At 39.6% G+C, this 12,644-nt stretch overlaps 1 protein-coding gene across 1 annotated transcript in view; it reads left to right on the top strand.

Annotated features, from left to right (window-relative positions):
* CPNE4 (copine 4) overlaps positions 1–12,644 on the top strand; it is a 438,687-nt gene that overhangs the window by 260,298 nt on the left and 165,745 nt on the right. The window contains exons 3-4 of the mRNA XM_036850621.1: positions 505–576; positions 8,954–9,028. Coding sequence (XP_036706516.1) covers positions 505–576; positions 8,954–9,028 — 147 coding nt within the window. The remainder of the gene's footprint in view (positions 1–504; positions 577–8,953; positions 9,029–12,644) is intronic.

The raw sequence follows: 12,644 nt of genomic DNA, 5'->3' as shown, positions 1-12,644 counted from the left end.
CTGAGCATCAGTCTCCTCATGACTTACTTTATTGCTTCCTATTGAATATATTAAAAATAGAACCCTAGAGCTTATTGATACAGGAGGTGTATATTTAGACCTTGAGTTTCTTTCCTCCCTTCACCCCATCCTCCACTCGGCACAGAGGTTTTAGTGTTAATTTGAGATCATTCTGAAACTTCATCTCCTTTATGCTAATGTACATATCCAACATGTTTTGTCTACTTTTAATATAAATGTCTCAACAACGATTAAGCCACCTCCATTATTACTGAATTATCTGTAATCCTTTACACACTCACACTTACAGCACAAGCCATAAGAGGAAAGAAGGGAATGACATGTATTTAGGAGAGGTTTGTGGAAGAACATTGGAAAATAAATGAACATTGATGTCATAATTTCAAGGAGAGTTGTAAGTGCAAAATTTTGTAAGGGAAATACTAAAGAGTATATCTGCAAGTATATGACTAGTATCTCCACCTTGTGTTTCCTTTTGTACAGATTGTTTCCCAGAGAAAGCTGTCCAAATCCTTGCTGAAGCACGGGAACACGGCAGGGAAATCCTCCATCACGGTGAGCCCTCCCTAAGCAGCCACCTGCCCAGGAGCCCAGATGGAGCTGGCTGGTCCGACCCAGCCACGTGGGAAGCTGACCCTCTGGATGTTGGGAGTTGAACCCACAACTGCTCAACTGTCCCAGTTGCCCTTTCTTTTTTCCATCTTTATCCTTCCTGAAAATACAATTTTGACCTTTCCATTGTAGGAAAAAGGATTTGAAAGTAAGGCCGTTCACTTCAACTAAGCACTTCTGTAATTAAATGTAGGTTTTAGCAGGGGACAAAGATGGAGTTATTGAGCACAGTAAGAATACAGAATTGTCTGGAGTTTTCAAATCATCAGAGCTACCTATCACCCCCCCCCGCCCCCCCCCCCAGTGAAAAAAAGCTACCTGTCCCTGTTTCTCAGTTTCTTGAGAAAAAAAAATGCTCTAATAGCATTTAGTCCAAGGTTTGGTCTGTTGCCTAAGGACGAGAGAGCCCAGCATTTAACTCTCCTCTTTAATATAATAGTCTGGAACCGTACTGTTCTATTTGGCAGCCATGTGATTATTTGAGCTTAAAATTATTTAAAATTAAATAAAAGCAAATAGTCATTCCTTCCGCTATCCACGTATCAAGTGCTCAGTAGTTCCAAGCGGCTGGCTGCTGCTATATTGAACGGTGCATATTACAGAACATTTCTGTCATTGCAGAATGTTCTATAAGGCAATACTGGAAGTATTTCTAAATAAAATATTAAATGTTCAAGTAGAACTCCAGTATTTGAAACTTTGGCATCTTGTATTAACGCCCTTGAGAAAGATAGTCTAACCATTTAGCTGTGTGGACAAAAAATAATAATAATAGGTAGAAAAAAGTACCAGGAGAATCTGAATTGATTGCAAGGCAGATTGTCTCGGGAGGAAAACCTCCTAAGTTCCTCTCAACATTCCTTTTTAACTTGAAAGTGACTGATTCATTTTAAAAATTTTAAGCCATTTTTTAAAGGAAAAATTCAAAAATATTTTATTTCCACTGGTGAAAGTTAGGACCATTCTCACAAGTGCTTAGCTGAGTTTGTTGGCTTGAATATTAAATATTAAAATGACACGGTCATGTCAGAGCTTATTCTTGACTGCCACGTTCAATCATGAACAAATGGTTCAAACGGTCTTTAAAGACGCCATTTGTACTCTAAAAATCCGTGGACCCACGGGCTCACTGCCAAAGCCCACAATCCTAGATAAGACTTGGGATGGTGAACCCAGGTGTGAGATCTGCCACGGTTCTTTCCCAGGTGAACAAAAGGTCATCTTGTCACTTTTCTCTAAGACATCTTGGGAATTTCCTTTCTCTACACAGCCCAGAAAAACTTAATCTCCTTCCTAATTTTAAATATTTAAATACTCCTCTTAATCCTGTGTCCTTGGATCAGAACAATGGCTTCCATAGCATCTGGAAAACACTTGAAAATATGTGAAAAATTTTCTAGGCTTTGCAAATGGAGGTCATAACTTTCATCATCTTTCCAAAGGTGTCTGTAACCAAAAAATAGTTAAAGTGGAGTGTAAGAGGCTCAAGTGGAGTGTAAGAGGCATTAAGATGATACGGGACAAAAGATAATTGAATGAAAAATCTAAATATGATGATTTCTGGTTTATCAAGCAGTTCTTCAGTTTTCACTATGTATCTGGACCCATGTTCCCTACTCTTCAGGTGCTCACACATTTGGAGGGATCCTTCCCTCTTTAGACAACTCTTTTAGCTTTAATATTATGTGTAAAATAAAAATTTCCAGAGGCTACCAAAGTGTACTCAGAACAGATGAACCCAACTCATAATGGAAAAGTTGAGCTCAGATAGAATGGAGATAAAATTGAATTAAAGCTCAGTATCTCCACATAACAAATTTGATAAGGGTGTCCACACGTTATGGCCTCTGAATGCATGGTGAAGTCCTAACTTTATTTAGAAGTGGTTTAACCTATATGCAGCTACATTGGTCCCTATATTTTTGTTGTTGTTATTATTGTTTTTCTCCGGACTTTTTTTTTTTTAACATCTTTATTGGAGTATAACTGCTTTACGATGGTGTGCCAGTTTCCGCTCTATAACAAAGTGAATCAACTATACATACACATACGTCCCCATATCTACTCCCTCTTGCATCTCTGTCCCTCCCACCCTCCCTATCCCACTCCTCTAGGTAGTCACAAAGCACCGAGCTGATCTCCCTGTGCTATGCAGCTGCTTCCCACCAGCCATCCATCTTACGCTTGGTAGTGTACATATGTCCATGCCACTCTCCAACTCCATCCCAGCTTACCACTCCTGCTCCCCGTATCCTCAAGTCCATCCTCTAGTAGGTCTGCATCCCTCTTACCGTCTTGCCCCTAGTTTCTTCTGACCATTTTTTTTCTTTTTTTTTTTTTAGATTCCATATATATGTGTTAGCATACAGTATTTGCTTTTCTCTTTCTGACTTACTTCACTCTGTATGACAGTCTCTAGGTCCATCCACCTCACTACAAATAACTCAGTTTCATTCCTTTTAATGTATAAGTAATATTCCATTCTATATATGTGCCACATCTTCTTTATCCATTCATCTGTTGATGGACACTTAGGTTGCTTCCATGTCCTGGCTATTGTAAATAGAACTGCAATGAACATTTTGGTACATGACTCTTTTTGAATTATGGTTTTCTCAGGGTATATGCCCAGTAGTGGGATTGCTGGGTCATATGGTAGTTCTATTTTTAGTTTTTTAAGGAACCTCCATAATGTTCTCCATAGTGGCTGTATCAATTTACATTCCCACTAACAGTGCAACAGGGTTCCCTTCTCTCCACATCCTCTCCAGCATTTATTGTTTGTAGATTTTTTGATGATGGCCATTCTGACCGGTGTGAGATGATATCTCATTATAGTTTTGATTTGCATTTCTCTAATGATTAATGATGTTGAGCATTCTTTCATGTGTCTGTTGGCAATCTGTATATCTTCTTTGGAGAAATGTCTATTTAGGTCTTCTGCCCATTTTTGGATTGGGTTGTTTGTTTTTTTGTTATTGAGCTGCATGAGCTGCTTGTAAATCTTGGAGATTAATCCTTTGTCCATTGATTCATTTGCAAATATTTTCTCCCATTCTGAGGGTTGTCTTTTGGTCTTGTTTATGGTTTCCTTTGCTGTGCAAAAGCTTTTAAGTTTCATTAGGTCCCATTTGTTTATTTGTGTTTTTATTTCCATTTCTCTAGGAGGTGGGTCAAAAAGGATCTTGCTGTGATTTATGTCATAGAGTGTTCTGCCTATGTTTTCCTAAGAGTTTTATAGTGTCTGACCTTACATTTAACTCTTTAATCCATTTTGAGTTTATTTTTGTGTATGGTGTTAGGGAGTGTTCTACATTAATTCTTTTACATGTAGCTGTCCAGTTTTCTCAGCACCACTTATTGAAGAGGCTGTCTTTTCTTCACTGTATATTCTGGCCTCCTTTATCAAAGATAAGGTGACCATATGTGCGTGGGTTTACCTCTGGGCTTTCTATCCTGTTCCATTGATCTATATTTCTGTTTTTGTGCCAGTACCAGACTGTCTTGACTACTGTAGCTTTGTAGTATAGTCTGAAGTCAGGGAGCATGATTCCTCCAGCTCCGTTTTTCTTTCTCAAGATTGCTCTGTCTATTCAGGGTCTTTTGTGTTTCCATACAAATTTGACATTTTTTGTTCTAGTTCTGTGAAAAATGCCAGTGGTAGTTTGATAGGGATTGCACTGAATCTGTAGATTGCCTTGTGTAATAGAGTCATTTTCACAATGTTGATTCTTCCAATCCAAGAACATGGTATATCTCTCCATCTATTTGTATCATCTTTAATTTCTTTCATCAGTGTCTTATACTTTTCTGCATACAGGTCTTTTGTCTCCTTAGGTAGGTTTATTCCTCGATATTTTATTCTTTTTTGTTGCAATGGTAAATGGAAATGTTTTCTTAATTTCACTTTCAGATTTTTCATTATTAGTGTATAGGAATGCAGGAGATTTCTGTGCATCAATTTTGTATCCTGCTCCTTTACCAAATTCATTGATTAGCTCTAGTAGTTTTCTGGTAGCATCTTTAGGATTCTCTATGTATAGTATCATGTCATCTGCAAACAGTGACAGCTTTACTTCTTCTTTTCCAATTTGGATTCCTTTTGTTTCTTTTTCTTCTCTGATTGCTGTGGCTAAAACTTTGAAAACTATGTTGAATAATAGTGGTGAGAATGCACAACCTTGTTTTGTTCCTGATCTTAGTGGAAATGGTTTCAGTTTTTCACCATTGAGAACGATATTGGCTGTGGGTTTGTCATATATGGCCTTTATTATGTTGAGGAAAGTTCCCTCTATGCCTACTTTCTGCAGGGTTTTTATCATAAATGGGTGTTGAATTTTGTTGAAAGCTTTCTCTGCATCTATTGAGATGATCATATGGTTTTTCTCCTTCAATTTGTTAATACGGTGTATCATGTTGATTGATTTGCATATATTGAAGAATCCTTGCATTCCTGGGATAAACCCCACTTGATCATAGTGTATGATCTTTTTAATGTGCTGTTGGATTCTGTTTGCTAGTATTTTGTGGAGGATTTTTCATGTATGTTCATCAGTGATATTGGCCTGTAGTTTTCATTCTTTGTGACATCTTTATCTGGTTTTGGTATCAGGGTGATGGTGGCCACGTAAAATGAGTGGGGGAGTGTTCCTCCCTCTGCAATATTTTGGAAGAGTTTGAGAAGGATAGATGATAGTTCTTCTCTAAATGTTTGATAGAATTCACCTGTAAAGCCATCTGGTCCTGGGCTTTTGTTTGTCGGAAGATTTTTAATCACAGTTTCAATTTCAGTGCTTGTGATTGGTCTGTTCATATTTTCTATTTCTTCCTGGTTCAGTCTCGGCAGATTGTGTATTTCTAAGAATTTGTCCATTTCTTCCAGGTTGTCCATTTTATTGGCATATAGTTGCTTGTAGTAATCTCTCATGATCCTTTGTATTTCTGCAGTGTCAGTTGTTACTTCTCCTTTTGCATTTCTAATTCTATTGATTTGAGTCTTCTCCCTTTTTTTCTTGATAAGTCTGGCTAATGGTTTATCAATTTTTTTATCTTCTCAAAGAACCAGCTTTTAGTTTTATTGATCTTTGCTATCATTCCCTTCATTGCTTTTTCATTTATTTCTGGTCTGATCTTTATGATTTCTTTCCTTCTGTTACCCTGGGGATTTTTTGTTCTTCTCTCCTAATTGCTTTAGCTGTAAGGTTAGGTTGTTTATTTGAGATGTTTCTTGTTTCATAAGGTAGGATTGTATTGCTGTAAACTTCCCTCTTAGAACTGCTTGCTGTATCCCATAGGTTTTGGGTCGTTGTGTTTTCCTTGTCATTTGTTTCTAGGTATTTTTTGATTTCCTCTTTGATTTCTTCAGTGATCTCTTTGTTATTAAGTAGTGTGTTGTTTAGCCTCCATGTGTTTGTATTTCTTACAGATTTTTTCCTGTAATTGATATCTATTCTCATAGCATTGTGGTCGGAAAAGATACTTGATATGATTTCAATTTTCTTAAATTTACCAAGGCTTGATTTGTTACCCAAGATATGATCTATCCTGGAGAATGTTCCATGAGAACTTGAGAAAAATGTGTATTCTGTTGTTTTTGGGTGGAATGTCCTTTAAATATCAGTTAAGTCCATCTTGTTTAATGTATCATTTAAAGCTTGTGTTTCCTTATTTCTTTTCATTTTGGATGATCTGTCCATTGGTGAAAGTGGGGTGTTAAAGTCCCCTAATATGATTGTGTTACTGTCGATCTCCCCTTTTATGGCTGTTAGTATTTGCCTTATGTATTGAGGTGTTCCCATGTTGGGTGCATAAATATTTACAATTGTTATATCTTCTTCTTGTATGATCCCTTGATCATTCTGTAGTGTCCTTCTTTGTCTCTTGTAATAGTCTCTGTTTTAACGTCTATTTTTCTGATATGAGAATTGCTACTCCAGCTTTCTTTTGATTTCCATTTGCATGGAATATCTTTTTCCATCCCCTCACTTTCAGTCTGTATGTGTCCCTAGGTCTGAAGTGGGTCTCTTGTAGACAGCATATATAAGGGTCTTCTTTTTGTATCCATTCAGGCAGTCTATCTCTTTTGGTTGGAGCATTTAATCCATTTATATTTAAGGTAATTATAGGTCTTTTCCCTCGCTTGTGTTTCCTGCCTAGAGAAGTTCCTTTAGCGTTTGTTGTAAAGCTAGTTTGGTGGTGCTAAATTCTCTTAGCTTTTGCTTGTCTGTAAATCTTTTAATTTCTCCATTGAATCTGAATGAGATCCTTGCTGGGTAGAGTAATCTTGGTTGTAGTTTTTTCCCTTTCATCACTTTAAATATGTCCTGCCACTCCCTTCTGGCTTGCAGAGTTGCTGCTGAAAGATCAGCTGTTAACCTTACGGGGATTCCCTTATGTGTTACTTGTTTTTCCCTTGCTGCTTTTAATATTTGTTCTTTGTATTTAATTTTTGATAGTTTGATTAATATGTGTGTTCGTGTGTTCCTCCTTGGATTTATCCTGTATGGGACTCTCTGTGCTTCTAGGACTTGATTAACTATTTCCTTTCCCATATTAAGGAAGTTTTCAACTATAATCTCTTCAAATATTTTCTCAGTCCCTTTGTTTTTCTCTTCTTCTTCTGTGACCCCTATAATTCGAATGTTGGTGCATTTAATGTTGTCCCAGTGGTCTGTGAGACTGTCCTCAATTCTTTTCATTCTTTTTTCTGTATTCTGTTCTGCAGTAGTTATTTCCACTATTCTATCTTCCAGGTCAGTTTTCCGTTCTTCTGCCTCAATTATTCTTTTATTGATCCCTTCTAGAGAATTTTAATTTCATTTATTGTGTTGTTCATCACTGTTTGTTTGCTCTTTAGTTCTTCTAGGTCCTTGTTAAACATTTCTTTTATTTTCTCCATTCTATTTTCAAGATTTTGGATCATCTTTACTATCATTATTCTGTATTTTTCTTCAGGTAGACTGCCTATTTCCTCTTCATTTGTTAGGTCTGGTGGGTTTTTGCCTTGCTCCTTCATCTGCTGTTTGTTTCTCTGTCTTCTCATTTTTCTTAACTTACTGTTTTGTCGGTCTCCTATTTGCAGGCTGCATGTTCGTAGTTTCCGTTGTTTTTGGTGTCTGTACCCAGTGGCTAAGTTTGGTTCTTTGGGTTGTGTAGGCTTCCTGGTGGAGGGGACTAGTGCCTGTGTTCTGCTGGATGAGGCTGGATCTTGTCTTTCTGGTGGGCAAGTTCACGTGTGGTAGGGTGTTTGGGGTGTCTGTGGCCTTATTATGATTTTAGGCAGCGTCTGTGCTAATGGATGGGGTTGTGTTCCTGTCTTGCTAGTTGTTTGGCATAGGGTGTCCTGCACTGTAGTTTGCTGGTCATTGAGTGGAGCTGGTCTTGGCGTTGAGATGGAGATCTCTGGGAGATTTTCGCCATTTGATATTTCGTGGAGCTGGGAGGTCTCTTGTGGACCAGTGTCCTGAACTTGGCTCTCCCACCTCAGTGGCCCAGCCCTGACGCCTGGCTGGAGCACCAAGAGCCTGTCCTCCACACGGCTTTCACGCTGCCTTAGTCTCGAAGCTCCCACCCCTGCTCCTCAGGCCGGTCTCCTTGCTTCTTTTTCCACCAGTTTCTGTTTCAAAGTTTTGAGAGTCACTATTCAATATTGGGAAGTGATCTTTTATGAAAAAGGGTGTTAGGTTATTATCTCTTCACTTATGTCAAAGTCTTTGTCAGGAATTCTGTCTTCTTGGGATTTAAGGGTTTATTTCCTTATTCTCTCTCTGTCTCTCTCTCTCTCTCGCTCTCTCTCAAAGCCCAGGGACAGTCTTTTTTGAAACATTGGAATTAAAACATTTCTTTGATGACCTTTTAACCATTGGTCTGGAAGGGATGTAGAGACCAGTTTATTCCCCATCCCTTGTTGGTGTAATTCAAAACAGTGAAGAAATATTGCTGCCTGCTCCTCCTTTTTTGTCAGTTCCCAAAGAAGAAAATGTATATAATTATTTATAGACATGCCATTCAGTGCTGTGTGACCTTTGAAGGAAGAAGCTCTTCCTAATTGCTCCCCCAAAACCTCTTCCCTTAGCTTACATCCCATATCTCATGTTTTCATGCTCAGCACAGATGAGATCTAGTTATCTTCTGTGGTCTGTTCTAGGGAGTTCCCTGTACACCTGGAGATGCTTTGCCATCTTCACTGGGTTGTGGGAAACTCCATGCCAAATGTCAGTCTTTGTTGATTTTTTGGATCAGACATGAGCTAAATTGTTCATGAATTCCTGGGCTTAGTTGTCGAACTGCCACTGCACCTGATGTCTCCTTTTTCCTTTAGGTGATTGCTGAGGAATTATCTGGCAATGATGACTACGTTGAACTTGCCTTCAACGCACGGAAACTGGATGACAAGGTAAAGTGTTTGGCATCAGCTTTATTGAAGGTAGTAATAAAACTAGAACACAAAGCTTAATAAGATTCTCCCTCACAGCTATTTTTTCCCTTTCAACTCACATTATTAAACACATCAAAGATTTCATAGAGGTCTGCAAAGTTAGGCTTCCCCCAAATTGAGAAGCAGTTAATGAGAAGTGGGAGGGACTATAATTAAAACAGGACCACCATTTTATTACAGTAAGACTTCATTTCTTCCCAAATGCCACAGGTCATATGTGCATAAGTAAATGCAATTTAACCCCAGTGCTAGGAACTTTTCAAAGGAAAAGAGATGTGAAAGGGAAGAAAAGTTACATTTATTAAGCATCTATATTTGCCAGGTACGTGGTTAAGAGCCTTTCAAGTATGATCACAGTTAATCATTCGTATAGCACCCTTGTAACAGGTATTATTAACCCTGTTTAGACCTTGATGAAGAAACAGATTCAAAGATGAAGTAATTGTCTAAGGTCACTCCATGTGTTATCCAGATAGTCCAAGAAACAGACAACAAGACAGGGTTAACAATGCAAGAATTTTATTAGAAGAAATGCCTGTGTAGGGAACATTGGTAGGAAATCTGGGAGAGCTGACAGACCACAAAGTAAGTCTGAATATAAGTAAAGGAGAGCAGGAGAGAAGTGGCAGCTCCTGCAATGCCATGTAGTCTAAGGAAGGTTCCACAAAGCCATCAAGGAGTCCTAGAGCCAAAATTGGCCAGCAAGAGAGTCCTGTGTCTCCCGTGAGTGCCTTTATAGCCCCTACACACACAGCACTGGCTGGGAGCAGCCCACAGGCAGCCTGGCCTCAGAGTGAGGGCAGGGCTGGATTTCCGAGCACAGCAGCTGGGGCCCATGGTAGGTTACACTCCCTGGAGTAGGAGGTCTGAAAAGCACATGCTCATGGCCACCATACCCTGCTAGTTGGTGGTAAAACTGAGGACTCAGTCCCATGTCGGTCTGACTCCCATCTGTACTCTTTCTGTTATATCTCACAACTTCCTCCCCATCACAGGCCGTATTAGTCTTGTGTATACAGAAAAAGTTCTACAGTCACCATCCCTTTAAAAAAAAGTTTCCTCTCCAACCTCACCATATATTTATTATTTCCCTCCAACCATATCCTTGAGTCAAAAAGCACATCATATCCATAAAATTATTCACAAAGGACTCCATTTTCCAAGCGTACAACTAAGGAAGAGGCGATACGGGGACGTGGGACTGCTTTTTCAAACAATTGCTTACAGGCATTAGGCTGAAAAAGGTAAAGCACTCAAGCAATTCCCCATAGTCTTAAGCAGCAGTTTATATCCTGGCATAGTTCATTTTCACCTACAAAAAGTACTCAGTCCATTTATGCATTCATTAATTCACTCTCTTATTTGTTCATTTATCCACTCGTTCATCATTCATTTACCAAACCTTTGTTGTATGCTTGTTATGCATCAGTTGGTGGGAAAAGGGCACACTTTGAACTACTCTTACACCCACAACCTGGAATTCACCATCTAAGTGACACATCAATTTAAATCACAAGTGCTTTAATGATACTAGAGCCATAAGAGGATGATACACAATCAGAAAATCCTGAAAAGGGTAATCCATTCTGCCTGGGGACATTAGGAAAGACTTTGCTCTTAAGAAGGAATTATATTTGGATTTTTTTGTCCTGAGTAGATTGTGTGACACTTTCACAAACTGCTACCTTTTGACATTAGATGAGCGAGGTGCTGGGAATTGTAGAGTGCGTTGATGTCTGTGGGGTGTAAGCTCTTATCCCTCACTTCCTGTGATCATCGTGCTCTTTCTCTCCCGTCATCTTCAAGTTTCAGAATAACTCACCAGACTGCTTTGTAGCATCTTTCCTGGTGACAATTATAAGCCATTGGGTCAGTGTGTTGCAGTTTTAAGTTACTCACTTAATGGCTTATAATGGCTTCTTTCCACTTAGTCATGTCCTCTAGCTGACTTATGTTATAATGCAAGGGGCCATGGGGGTTTGTTAGTGGGTCCATTGGCTCTAAGGTGTTTGAGCAGTTTCCCTTCATTCAAATGAGCGCTTGCTTGCTAACAGAACTGAAAGAGCCCCATGCAGCACTTACCGTGGTTCTCGATGGCCGTTCCCACCTTCAGCTGTGCTGATTGTCCAGGGCCCTCAATTGCTCATTGCTGAGACCCCAATACCACAGAGCTGGAGACGCCAGGTCCTCCATAATATGGTGGTATCTTTCCCAGACTCAGTCACCCAGAGGGGAGCAGGCCCTGTTCAGACAAAAGCAGAGGCCATTGCTCCAGTGGACTGGGGAGTGAATGGTCTCAAGTGGAGAGACGGTAAAGTTGTAGAGTTGAGGAGCAAGATGGTACCATGAAGATCATCTCACACAACCTCTTCAGGAAACAGAGGCTCAGCAAGGCCGGATGACTTACACAAAGACACTGCTGCCCGGTTATCTATTTCTGCATCACAAACCACCTCAAAACTGGACAACTTATACTAACAACTACTTTATTATATGTCATAATTTTGAGGTTAGAAATTCAGGCAGGTTTCAACTGGGCAATTCTTCAGTTATACTCAGCTGGTGGAGGAGCTTTACTCACATGCCTGGCACATGGGATGGCTGGAAGGCTGGGCTCCACCAGCTCAGTCAGCTAGACTGCCTTCATGGTGGTCTTAGGTTTGTCACACTTTCTACATTGTGGCTGGCTTTTCCCAAGAGAACACCCCAAGAGAAGCAGGCAAAAGCTGTGTGACCTTTTCTGACCTAGGCTTCAAAGTCATGCAAGTGAGTCATAAGGCAGCCCAGAGTCGAGGGGAGGAGAGCGACTCCATGCCTTGATTGGGGAGTCATAATGTAGAAAAGCGTGTGGACAGTGGACATTGTAGTGGAAAATGCAACCTGCCGCAGTATTTTTGTGATAGAATCAGAATAATAGAGGACAATTATTTCACGTCATAGCTGGTAAAAGCGTTCCCAGAGGTTCTCAAGGACGACCTCCTTCTAGCCTTTAGCACTAAATGAGGGTGTAGCTACCTGCATGTTAACAGTTAATCTTATATTAATTGAGAAAATAGACCATGACTAAAAGCCACTGAAATAAACAAATCTTTCAATTTAAAACATTTTGCTAATTAGTATCATGAGAGCAACTAATTTCCATATACATTTGAAAAATTGCAGTATGAATATGTGGGGAATATACACTATATCCAATTCAGACAATAGTTACGGAGATCTGGAACCCCAGTGCCCTTGCAGTAACTCTGGTAACCTCCAGGTATCCACATACCTCTGGTAGAAAGCTCTGCCTAATACAATTGCCCTCTTTTACATATGAGAACATCGAGGTTCAGAGATGTGAAATGACTTACCAAAGGACACACACACACACACACACACACTCACAGATAATCAGTAACAGAGAGGGACTCAATCAGTTTGCCTAACTACAATCTAAATCTTCTTCAGGGCAGAGGGTTAATGAATACAAGTTGGATTGGTCTTGGGCTGTGGAGAACTTGGTTATGTTCCCGTGTATTTCGGGGAAGTGGGGAGCCAGAGAAGAGGAAGGTGAGGGTACGTATGCTACAAG

Source organism: Balaenoptera musculus, chromosome 4, assembly GCF_009873245.2.
Source record: "Balaenoptera musculus isolate JJ_BM4_2016_0621 chromosome 4, mBalMus1.pri.v3, whole genome shotgun sequence".
In the NCBI taxonomy this organism is placed as follows: Eukaryota; Metazoa; Chordata; class Mammalia; order Artiodactyla; family Balaenopteridae; genus Balaenoptera; species Balaenoptera musculus.
The sequence above is the reverse complement of the archived record's forward strand: the minus strand, read 5'-3'. Positions and strand labels throughout refer to the sequence as shown.